Here is a 13,339-nt window from a genome sequence, read left to right on the forward strand (position 1 = left end):
GACCTGATGGGGCAAATGGTTGTTATCTGCCATCAGATTTTATGTTTCTATGTTACATGCAAACTTCCAGGAGGCTCCTCAATGCTACGTTCCTACTTGTTGGAACTTGTATCGCTGGCAGGGAGAGACACGCTTCCCCGAGGTGAGGTGAAGGATAAGGTCTACCCTTAAAAAAAAAAAAAAACCCCGTCTGCTACCGATAACGAGCACACACGCAGAACAAGTCCAAAGCAGAGAAAGGAGTCATGACTCACGGAGTTATATAGAATATTATTGACGGAACATTTGTACAAATACATCGAAAACACATATTAAGTATATAAACAAATAATAATTAAAAAAAAAAAAAATCTCACTGAACCGGCCTGCAGTTTCACAATTTCACATAAGCGTCCGTACAAGTTTGAATATGCACATTTCTCAGGACTTAGTACAGGCACGTGCGGATCAAACGGCTTTAAAAAAAAACAAAAAAACACAGAAATGGTAACATTCCGAAAAAAACAAAAAACAAACATGGCACGAGGAAATGATTCGGACGATAACACAGTTTTTGAAATTATTGGAGGAGAAGTTCTTCTGATATCCAGTAGAGGGTGCTGGTTTGTTACCCCTAAAAAGGGATTTTTTATGGATTTAGCATATTTAAAGGTGCTGTTCCACTGCTGAAACCCTCATTCCCAGTTGAATGCTAAATTTTTTTTCCTGAGAATAATTCTTTAATAATAATGTAAAATTCTGTCTTGCCGGGAATGATCTGCCCACAATCCCGTAGGGACCTTTCTGATCCAAGTCAAGATTAAGTTGCACTCGATGACGAGAATGTCGAGTATGACAATAAACCATTATCCTATACATAAAGTAGTACTAGGGTTTGTTCTTAGTATTCTAAGTGGAATGCGATTGCACCAAATTTAATTTTGTTTGAGTTAAATATCCCTATAGTCATTTTAGTTTAGAGAACGACGGCAAACAGGAACCGATTTACGGGCCCTATAGTTTACTTTACTAAAGAAAAAAAATCACGCTCTCTTGATCTATACATTTGTTAGCAGGCCTGCTTGCACAACGTATGGATCAAATATTTAAGTTACACGGCAGATTAAATTTAAATTATTTAACGTAAATAAAATACAAATTAGAATCATTTTAAATCTTTTTATAGTGATTTTTATCAGGGAAAAACGTCTGAGGATGATTTCGGGAGGTTGGGGTCATTTCTTTAGAGTGACTTGTCATCATTTGGTTAGTAAATGAAGTGCAAGTAAAATATATGGCTTTTGCTCCAAGATAACCCTTTTTATATCCCAGGGAGTAATATACACTTATGAGCTGTCCACAAGGAGAGGGCCACGGCTCAAAGTAATTAGTCCTTCATAAAGTTTCACGGTTAGAACGGGAGGCAAAGTCTAAGTTGTCCACCGGTGGCCAGCATTTGTCCTTCTGTCCAGCTCTTGATGGCCCGTCGGACTTTTCACGCGTCTCGGCGAGTCTTCCACCTCCTCTGTCTCTCTACAGACCTCTCGCTAAACCACAGGTAAGCTGCCTTCTCCTCTTTCCCCTTCTTCTCAGCTGTCTCTAACAGTTTGTAAAGGTTTCAGGACTGTCGGTCCTCGGAGGAACTGAGACGGATTGTGAGCTCTTCTGCTTAAACAAATCAGAAATGTGGAATGCCTAAAAAAAAAAAAAAGAAAAAAAAAAAGCCATTCGTTTTAATTACAGAAATTCATTGAAAAAAGAAGACACGGGTCGATCATTTACAAAAAAATAAGAATAATTAAAGCTGTAATATTTAATAATTTAAGAAAATTTGCTAAAAAAAAAAGCTGGAAATTTGGGGTGATTTTTTTTTTTTGTAAAAAAAATTCTGGGGTTAAGCTTATCCTCAATCACAGATATTTCTATCTATATTATTGTCACCTACACCTAACTTGAATGTTGATTTCCATTAAATCAACCATGGTTAACCATTTGATTGCCAATGGGATTCAACTACCCACCTTCAAGCATGATTATGATCGCTATAATCTATTTCGGGTTGTTGCATTGCGTATTATGTATTTTTTTTAAAATCCAGCCCTAATCATAGACAGAAACCATAAATATTTTCACTTTAAGACGCAAAAGAGCTTTATGTCCCCAGTGGCTCGTTTTTTTTTCTTGCTCTATCTGCCAGATTCTAAAGCACTTTACAAAGTTCTTAGAAAAGTTTCGTCTTGCGGTCTTGGTTGGGTACGAGCGTCTGTGAGTTGGCTGACACTGCTTGTGTATAACAGCACACATCCGCTGTGCAAATAAAAGGATACACGGCCTCTTCCTGTAGATATGTCTACCGCCTTCCCCTGACAATCACGGTGGGTCTCTAGGGCCGCGTGAGAGGGGTGGATGTTAATTATTCCATTCTTCCTTTCTAGAACGTTTCCTTTTTCCCACGAAAGGATAATTTCACAGAGGAGGGCGGTGTGGGAAGTCCAGTAACAATGTCTATGTTTAGGCTGAGGTATAGCTATATTTACCTCCCCGACTGTAAAATATCATTAAACTCTAATATTAAATGTCTCTGTCTGTCTGTTTCGGGGAAGTGTTATAGTGTGTGTGTGACTGACGCGTATCTGTTGTGTTTCGTAAACTCTTAAAGCTCTCTGGACCTTCTTTCTAAGATAAAAGCTCAGCAACACCCAACCCTACTGGCTGGATACAAAGTGGGGTCATGAGCTTTCGAGATTGACCCCAGAAACTTTAGCAATGGCCTGTAACGAAGAACTACAGCTGACTTCTAATCTACAGGTTTCTTGAGATGGGATCTTGATAGTTGAAGGTGGACCACTGTGGTGCTACCTTAGAGATACCAAGACTTCAATAAGTTCTACTGAGGTGGACCTTAAGAGTAATAACCTTGGAGACCCAAGTATGGTAATCTAGTAATTTGTTGATGGTCCCAGACGTTGGCCCACATTAGATGACCCCTGAGGTTTAGACTCTATTAGTTTCATGTTGTTCATTAGTTTAATTATAACCTCTTGGGTTGTCCCTTTTCAATTCAGTTAAAGCTTTTGAGTTTGGAACCCATTGTGGTAACACAAAAATTCTAAGGTGGAACCTGGATAGTTTAGTGAGCTCTGAAGCTTTCACCCCATTGGTTTAGTGATCGCCTCTGAGGATGGACATGATGGTTCAGTAATGATATACAAAACTTACCACCCAGTATGCGACCAGCGCACCCTGCATGAAACCCACAGCCACGTCCGACGGGTGGTGCCTGTGATCTGAGATTCGACTGAACCCTGTGTATAGGGCTAGAAGGACTAGAACAAACTGAAGGAGGGGACGCAGAAGACGAGCCCCACGCCATTTCATCCGCACCTGCAGGTAAAACTGTAATAGAGAAAACACACGTCAGAGTGTTACACGTGCACAGTCACGAGGAAACACACATACATGTAGGGGGACAGGAAAATTTCGTATTCAATTTCTGAATTCTACCATGCTTAGCGATTAATCATTTGCATGGAGAAGATCTGAGATTCCACAACGTTCTTTTTGGGGGTTTTATTTTTAATAACATTCTAAAGGACTATCCTTTATTCCATGGAAGATCTCAGTCACTTTTCTCCTAGGTCATTTAATAAAAACACAAAGCAACGTGTTATGGGGAAAGAGAAAGGCACTCATCACATGTAGCCTACTTGAAGCTCAGCCAAAACGGTTTTGTAGATAGGGCTTCAGGTTATGGCCTGAGCTTTGACCATCTGTCCGTAGAATTTATTAGGAGTGTCATCAGAAAGCAATGTCTCGGAATAAAGCACCGGCTTAGTATGTGGGACACGTTCCTAATAACTAGCCAGTGATTTGGTGGTCAAAAGTTGAGATGTAGAACTTAATCTTAAAAGGAATTCCATTTCAAAGGCTGTTCCTTCTTGGCCATGAAGAAGGTGGAATGCTTTGGGCCTTAATGGCCATATTTAGTATCTGTACTCCATATTATTTCTCTATTAATAATAAAATAACCAATTTGTTGGATTCGTCTGAAACCAAGCAATAGGCAAAGTTAATACTTTAGTGGTTTGCAACGATTTTTGTGGCATGTGGTATAATTATGACCACTACGTGACCTCAAAAGGTAAGATAAACCCAATTACCGAGCAAGTCTTACTGGTAATGAGAAAAGTCCTTCCTCTTTCCGCAAACCACCACATGACACGATTGTTGACTAAGCAACAAAAATATCTGACTCATTGGGACCTTGCAATAAACAATACTCACCGAGAGATACAGCATGGAATACAAGGAGAACGAGGCATGACCAGAGTAGAATGATTTCCTAAAACAAAACAAAAAAACGTGACATTCTAAATGTGCGTTCAGGTTTCTCAATTCACCAAGTTTCGCCGAGCCACAAGATCACATGATAATCTTCAAGTCTGGTGATGATTAAACATCGTGGGGGGTGGGGGGCATGTGGTCTTTAAATTAGCAGATTAGGCAGATGTGAAATATTTTGTTTAGCCAGCAATGGTCATGAAACACTAAAATATTGTAAAGGTAAAATAAATCGATTAGGGTTTGACCAAAAAAGAAACTTTTTGCCAATTCTTGTACAAATCCAGTTGTAGGAACCATGAATTTTTTATCACACTCTGGTACGAAGACTAAAATGAACATTAGATCCCGCATGTATCTACAACTTAACCTGTTTGGGCAAAGATGTTTGTAGTTACGTTATTTGCATTTATTTTGAGAACCTCCCCTGTTTGTGCGTTTGTGACTATTATGTAACTCCATGGAGTGTTGTGTTTTGTCATTGCGCTCTAACAAAGGTGGCAGCGTGAAAATATAAGTAGCAAAGTACGTTTTTTTAGGTTCTCCAAGTAAGACTCCGGAACACCCTAATCTAGCAGGAGAAGATGTCAGGTGGCATCTCAATAGGCTTTCGGCCATTCTGGACCGACATAAAGGCAGGAGGTCTCAGAAAAGAAAAGGCTTAATACATTTTCAACAATTAAGTGAGACTGATCTTGAAATAATATCCCATTCATCAACACGGGAACACGGGAATCACTAGCTTTTATGGTTGGACAAAAAGACTCAGATGTCCTTCACCTGCAACCCTTGCCAGGCTGAGCCTTAATGGAACCAGCCTGTCAAATCAGCCTTACAAATATGCCCGTGTTAGGGTAATATAAATAAATGTTTGGGCTAAACTGTTCATATTTGGGTAATTTAACTGGAAAAGGCTGATTTGTTTGGAAATACTAAGGCACCGAACGCTTCCTTTCCTTCCTGTCTTGTTAATTAACTCTAACCCACCCAAATCCTGCCCTGCGCCGTTAATGATGCCTTACATCGGGGGAGATGAATACATCATTTTATAGAAAAAGGTAGTTCAAACAGTGATCAACCAGAATATTAAATTAAAGCCTGGTTCTTGGGAGTTTCCTGGCAAATTTGGGACAGTTGGCAACTATGGTTCTTGAAAGTTTCCTGGCAAATTTGGGACTGTTGGTAACTATGCCAACCTTTTAATTCTTCGCACTTCACCAACCACTCAATGTTCAGTGAATGAACCTCTTAGGTTCCACTCTTCTCTGTGGCTGTGTCAGCGCACTCTAGAGCTCTCTGTCTCTCCACGCTCTCCCCACTCTCTTATTTTGTCTGCATTTCGCTCTGTTTATGCTTCCAGCTTCCTGCTCAATACACTTTTTTTGTCCCTCTTCCTTTTAAAACATTGTTACTAGAGTGACACGAAGCAATCGGGGCTGCCAAACGGCTTCGAAAAAGGAAAAGGGGTCATGATTCAGGTTTTTACAGGAAGACAGCGGAGTAACGCAGTATAACCGGCAATGTCCGTCTCCAGGGGGGGGGGTTGTGATGTCGCTATCAGTCTGTGGTATATATATATATATATATATATATATAGCCGACTCAGCAGGTCATTGTCATTGCTGTTTACTTCTATGACAATTGACTCATAAATATTAAGACATGAGTCTTACCACTGAATAATATTTAACAATGGTATTTTTTTCTTTTTTAAAGTAAAGTGTCACAAGGATTAGCGCTATGTGACATCACACTGCCAATGCATGATGTCGTCGCAATAAACCAAGACGGAATGCTGCCAACTATCCTGATGCACACATCTGCATTAAGAATATTCTATTTAAAAATCCGATCATCTTACTATTCATGCCGGAATGAAATACCGTTAGTTAAGACAGATAGGAAGCAGAAAGGGGGTGTGGCTTCATGTTGGCCCCACCCATTCTTAGCCCCCAATTTCATTCTTCTCCTCGGTTTTTGTGCGGGTTTCTGGGACCCAAGAAAAAGGCTGGTTAAGGAGGGCAGGGAGCCTATTTCCTCATATTGGTGTCTATAGTAACAAGGTAGCACTTACGCACTGACTGGATCCTTTCTTTGCTCCTTTTAGGATTTTTCTGTGTCATAAATATGTGCTTGTCAGGGCTGCACACAGATTATGTATTCTGGACGACACACACTTTACACCCTGGACAGCCAATGATGATCAATACTCTGTGTGAGACCCTCATGTATGCGCAAACAGATCATGGGGGGGGCAAGAGAAAGGGAACATTGAGAATTATCCAAGATGGCAGGACATGGGTCAGAAATCAAGACTGTGCTTCCTAATCCAGGACAGTTGCTAGTTAGGAACACGCGGCCACATTGTGTACTTCATTCATAGATAACTCAGATAGTGTGAATGAATGAATTTTAGCGTGGGCTCACCTGGCCTCGGTCACCGCTCCCGGGTCCCCCGTGCACCTGTACGTCTCAATGAACCCCGTTGTGCAGTTTAAGGCCTCCGGCTGGCATATGCACAGGAAGTTCGGCCTCAGACGACCTGCGCTCAGCTTGGCCGCGTTCGTTAGAGACTGTCCGAGGGCCGAGCCAAACAGGAAGGGGAGGATCTGGCGGTACACGGCTGAGAAATACCCCTCCCTCGGGCAGGTGTTAGAACCGCGCTGTCTGCTGACGCGGTGACATTCGCCAAAAACAATCTGTCGAGGCCAATAAAAAATTCATTTGTTTTCCTTTATAAACATTTTTTTTTACGATCACAGCTGCAAAGCGCTACATAAACAAAGGCTGTTATTGTTACAAATGCTGCAGGCGGCCAATTTTTTTTCTTTTGTTAAGTATTTAAAGAGGCACTTCAGCCATCATATGCACTTTAATAAATAAAATTAGCTCCTGGCGCGTGATAGCCTTCCCGCCAGCCAGCGCTCAGTCAGCCAATCAGTGGCGAGGATTTCCAGACCATTGATTTTTTTTATATACATATAAATATCAGTATAAATCTAAAATAAATACATATAATATTTATATGATTTATGGTGAATTTTATTATTTTTATTATTATTATTAATTAATATTAATAATAATAGTAATAAAATTAATAATAATAATAATAATTTATTGCATATTAATTCAAAGGACACACAACATTGTCTGTAATTACCCCAGAATACAGAAAGTTCAGAATTTAACAAAAAAAAATCCCTATTTTTATTAAAAATTTTCAAATACACAACTACGGTTAATTGTTAAATTAGCAATATTTTACAAAAGTAACAAAGATCAACATAAATTGTTAACTTTATTAGCATTTTTATTTCTCATTCAGCTGTCACGTACGGCGCAATGTGGAAACAAGTAGCGCAATTACCCCTCGTTTCCCATTTTGCACCAAATAACCTTTTTTCCCCCCAATATATAAACTGTATTCCAAAAATCCTCCATAATTTGTTTCTGCCCCGGGGTGGGGGGTACTTACAGCAAGCCCTGTGATGAGAATCCCCACGCTGATCAATACGGTGTCACTCACGGTCTCTTCGCGCGTCTCCGGGAATTGGATGGACATATCATCGCAGAAAAACCCGCGGTGAACCGGCGCAACCAATCCCAGCTCACAGATTAAGAACGGGATGGAAACTGTACAAAACGGGGACATGAAGATATTAAAAATGTATATATTTACGTTGATTTTTTTTTAGATACATATAAATATCAGTATAAATATAAAAAAGACATATAGTATTTATGTATATATTTATTATTTGTAAAATAAACATAATAACATTTATTTTTAGATTAATTATATGTAAAATAAATAAATATAATTAAATATTTATTATATATAACTATAATAACATTTATTTTTTGAAATATATCTATTATGGTCTAACACTTCTCCATGGCTCCATCATACCACAAAATGTATTTATAACACTAGAACAATAGACCTTTTTTATTATTTTTAGCAATTTTTAAGGGAATTTTTGTAATTTTTTTTTTTACGATAAAGAATTCTAACCCATAATCCCTGGCTGCCGTATTCTTATATACCGCGGCCGTGTAATGTGGTTACCCAGAATCCTTTGCAGCCGTGGTATTATATTCTGTGAATTTCTAGGTACAGTACACGCACGCTCTGATTGCGTGATATAGAATGCCTGCCGCGGTATATCGTATGATGTACTGTGGTTATACGATGGGAAGGTTGGTTACTGAAATATCACGCTAAATGCACTTATTACACAACATAGAATTTTTAGAACCCAAAGTAAATAGCTTTAGCGGCATTCTATTACATTTTGTGGTTATGTGATACAGAACAAACAGGACACACGATTGTTAGCAGCTCTGAAGGCAGGCAGGCAAGCAACGTATAAAAAGAGGGGGCAATTCTGCAATGATACCCCCAACAGCACACCAACACCTCCAAAACTGATGGTCCCCGTGAGCAGTCACCTATTTACCACCCACCCCATCCATACCACTGACGAGCGCCGGCATATGGCATCACGCAGGGCGGAAATTAACTATATTATGGGACTTTCATACATTCCTGGGCTCTTGAGGGCCCCCCTGGCTCGTGAGCTTACAATCTAAAAATAAGTTTCCATAAGGCTTTGTATTTGGTGGAATTAAAAAAGTTTTTTTAAAAAATTGTCTATAAGAAAGGAAGCGCCATGCGAAATAAAAATGTATTTTACGAGACGGAAAGTCAACTTAAACAAATAATTTTTAACACTAAAATGAATAACTAAATTAATAATAATTAATAAATGAATTCATTGTTTTTCCTGGTGTCATTTTTTAAGGAGATTTTTTAAATAAAATAAATCGATGAAGACTTTAATGATTAATGTACATTTTGACTGAAGTTAAGAAAAACTCCACTTGCGATATATATATATATATATATATATATATATATATATATATATATATATATATATATATATATATATATATATATATATATATATATATATATATATATATATATATATATAATGTACCTTTAGACTTAAGGGTACTTCAGGGGGCAGTTACCGGGGGAAAACAGAGACCAGGGGGCAGAAGTCAATGAGGGGACTGCACCCTAAAAAAAAGGAGTTATCTGGTAACCTTAGCCTCTGAATGAATACCCAGAATGTCTGATAGCATAAATCAGATACCCAGAATCCTTTGCTGCAGATGAATATTATCAGACATTAACATTATATGTTAAACAATCCCGTTACCCAGAATCCTTAGAGGATTCTACGCTACATTAAATAGCTTTAATAAATGTTTCAAAGTAACCATATTTTGAAAGGCACTTGTAGTTACAATTTGTGAATAGGCTTAAAATAATTTTTATATCCCATGTTTAATTGATAAAATTATTAACCATTAGTTTACTGAGATAATTCATAACATTAATTAACATAATTAACAATTACTGGAGTGATAGATGTAGCCATATTTAAGACGGGGTCTTGAGTTGAAGTTGATACCTTTTACTTGGGCAACGTAGATAAAATGTAAAGTTGCATTGGCTTTCGGGACCTCGGAGGTCTCTTTTTCACAGTTTGCATTGGCCAAATAAAAAGGGATCGGCTTAAACTAAAGGCTTTGCCCGGGGATATGTCCAATATCCTAAAATCCACAAAGCGTACGTGTTACGCCCTAGTGCTAGCCGGAGAATAGCCCCATACTTTTTAATATTTTTATTACAGAAGGTCTTAATGGTTTGGTTTTTTGCAGAAGCAGGGTAGACGTTCTGGGTGAAACAAGTCAAATGTCAAATTAGGAGAATGGTGGAGAGCGCGGTATCTGCAGTTTAATGCTGATAAATGTAAGATAACGCACTTGGGACATAAAACCCAGAGGGTGGTAGATAAGTGGAACATACTTCCAGCAGAGGTGGCAGAGGCTAATACAGCGAGGGGATGTAAAGGCATTGGGCTCCCGAAGAAGAGACCGACGACTGATTAAGATTTGAATCTTTACAGCAGGAAAAACGGACAGACTAGACGGACCGAAGGGTTAAATATATTCACAAGGAGGAATAATATCGGCAATCGCTGGGTGAATCATTCAGCCGCGGAAATATTTATTGCCACCGGCACTGAGTGGCTAAGAAGGTGGCTTTTTGGCACCGGGTAATTAGCACGATGATAGCGGTCACATACTCACCCACACAGAGACACAGCACGTCCAGCAAAAGCAGGGATTTTCGGGACTCGCGGGTCACCTGGGACTTGGACTCCCTCCGCACGCAGTGCCCACCGACGGTCACTTTCAATACCCGGGGGTCCGGGCACCAATCCGGTGCGCCACCAGGTGTGAGGTGCATGTCACCGGCCGGGGAATCAAAGCGTGTCACCTCGTCTGTCACCTCGTCTGTCACCCGCTGACGCGCTTGCTGTCACTTTGTCGAGCTGAGAGTCTCGTGTCTCTCGTCAAACAGTCTCCTTCTGTCTGCCCGACGGTCACCGTGCCCTCGTTCCACCTTTCCCCGTGTGATCTGTCTGCGGTCTCTAACCCAACTGTCTCTTCAGCAGCTAAAGTTTCTCTACAAGTAGAGAGGGAGGAAAAAGAGAGGGCAAGAGCGAGAGGGGGGAGAGGGGGGGGAGGAAGAGAGGAGGGGGAAAGGCCGGGAGGGGCGGGGAGGGCGTTAGACAGGGAAGGAAGGAGAGGAAAAGAGATAAACTAAGAAAAGGAGGAAAGAATAATACTGCTGCTGCGGACTCGGGGTCCCCACCCTGCGATTGTTCGGTCCGGGACCCCCCAGCCACGTTAGAGAATAACGTAGAACTCGCGCTGGGATCTCGCCGCTCGAGACATGATCACTGTGCGAGATCGCCTGCTTCTTCTCACGTTATAAAGAGTGCATGGGCCATTGTATGCAGAAGACAGAGGCCGATCTGTCTCTCTTCCTAAAATCCCTCAGGAAAGGCTGAGAGATCTCAACATGTCCGGCTTGGGGGGAGAGAAGAGAGAGAGGGGACGGGAGAGAGACATTTAAAAACAGAGAGTGCACGAGGGACGTTTATTGCGAATGAGGAGAAACTTTAGAACAAGAGGCCGTCATCTAAAAGTAGAAAGTCAGAGGCATAGATGGAATGGAAGGAAGTTTTACTTTACTGAGAGGGTGGTGGATAAGTGGAACAGCCTCCCAGCAGAAGTGGTAGAGGGTAATACAGTGAGGAATGTAAACATGCGTGGGATAGACATACGGCTCCTGAATCTAAGACGTATTTACAGTAAAGTAAACTTTCCTTACAAGATATTAACTTTATTCTATATAGAAGAAAAGATACGATCTGCAGAATTCTAAATCTTCCTGACTGGATTTTTTATCCAAATTCTGTTCCTTTTTTCTCTCCTGCAGAATTCTGTAAATTGAAATAAAATGTATTATTCTTTTTTTTTTTTTTTTTTTTTTTTTCTCAGAAATGGCCAATTCTCAATCAAGAATAGAAAAAACTGACATATATTTCCAATATTTCTTTTTATTTCACGTGATACAATCCGGCACCTGAATTCAGAACAAAGAACTACTTTTTCGTTCAGTTAATGCTATTATCGCATTTTCGACGCTCAGCTTTAATAGAACTATTGGATTATTAAGATTATTTATTAAGGAGAAATAAGTCAATCTGAACCCCAAAGACATATACTTCTTGTTAGGTTCAGCAAAAAAGTTGCGTTTATAGGGAATTTGTCGTTTTACGTAAATTGATATTTTTATCTATTCTAATAAAAGGCGTTTTATTACTAAATGCAGCATTAGGAACATCGTTTCTAGTACTGCTGAACACTTAATTGTCACGTGACGCTCAAGCAGGCCCTGATAGGTGGTTGCCACGGGAACTAAAGAAATCTTGTTGAAAGTTTCTTGTGTTGTTGATAATGTTGTGTTGCGATAATGAGGATACCTGGTAATGCTCTGAGTTTGGGAATCGCAACAGGAACCATTAATCTCCGGAGGGTAGGAATGTTGCCCGTTACGCGCCCAATTTCCTGTCATAAGGGTTAATGAAGCTAAAAATCGCCTGTTCTCTGCAGCATAGTTCTCAACTGCCTCTGGAAGCAACATCGGCGCAAACGCTGTGTGTCGGGAGCTCCGTTAAATGGGTTTCCATGGCCGAGTGTCGGCAGGAGTAGTGTAAAGCCACCTCCACTGGGCTCTGGAGCAGCGGAAACGTGCCCTCTATCTGGAGTCTGATAGACAGATTTGGCTTTGGCGGCTGCGAGGAGAACGTTACCTGCCGGAATACATGGTGCCTGCTGTGAAGTTTGGTGGAGGAGGGAGAACGCCTGGGGCTGTTCCTCAGGGTTTGGGCCCCTTGGTTCCAGTGAAGAGAAATCTTAATGCTTCAGCACCGAGACATTTTAGACAACAGTTTGGGGAAGAACCTTTTCTATTCCAGCGTGACTGCGCCCGGCGCACAAAGCAAGCTCCATCAAGACACGGCTGGATGAGTTTGGGGAGGAAGAACTTGACCGGCCGCACAGAGTCCTGACCTCAACCCCATCCAACACGTTTGGGATGAACTGGAATGGAGATTGAGAGCCTGGCGAGACGCCCAATATCAGTGTCTGACCTCACAGACGCTCTACTGGATGAACGGACAAAAATCCCACAGAAACCCCCAAAATCCTGAGGAAATCCTTCCCAGAAGAGCGGAAGCCGTTATACCTGCGAGGGGGGCCGACTTCATATTAATGTCTATGTATTTAGAATATGATGTCATCAAAGTCCCTGTTGGTGTAATGGGCAGGTGTCCCAATACTTTTGTCCATATAATGTCCTTTGTACCCTACTGTGGTCTGCTTGTGGACACCATGTCTACGAGATGGAATTTTAGTTCTTTCCTTAAATTAAATGATGAAATCATTTCTTATTGTTATTTATACATCGTCCTGAGTGATGGGGCATAGCGTACCGTGGATCTGCGTTCTTGGGCGCGGTGGAAACTCATGGTCGGCTGAACTCCATCGTTTCTTGGACCATTGATGGCTTCATCTAATTCCCTGACAT

General features: G+C 40.6%; 1 protein-coding gene across 1 annotated transcript; it reads right to left on the reverse strand.

Annotated features, from left to right (window-relative positions):
- Positions 1-1,237: 1,237 nt before the first annotated feature.
- On the reverse strand, positions 1,238-10,697 carry LOC128492139 (phospholipid phosphatase 3-like). Its single transcript, XM_053464596.1, has 6 exons — positions 10,489-10,697; positions 7,796-7,953; positions 6,748-7,019; positions 4,264-4,321; positions 3,199-3,375; positions 1,238-1,674 (listed from the first exon to the last, which is right to left on the reverse strand). The coding sequence occupies exons 1-6, from the start codon at positions 10,646-10,648 to the stop codon at positions 1,579-1,581; spliced, it is 921 nt and encodes a 306-aa protein (XP_053320571.1). The 5' UTR covers positions 10,649-10,697; the 3' UTR covers positions 1,238-1,578.
- Positions 10,698-13,339: the final 2,642 nt, after the last annotated feature.

This window comes from Spea bombifrons, chromosome 4 (assembly GCF_027358695.1).
Source record: "Spea bombifrons isolate aSpeBom1 chromosome 4, aSpeBom1.2.pri, whole genome shotgun sequence".
Lineage (NCBI taxonomy): Eukaryota > Metazoa > Chordata > Amphibia > Anura > Pelobatidae > Spea > Spea bombifrons.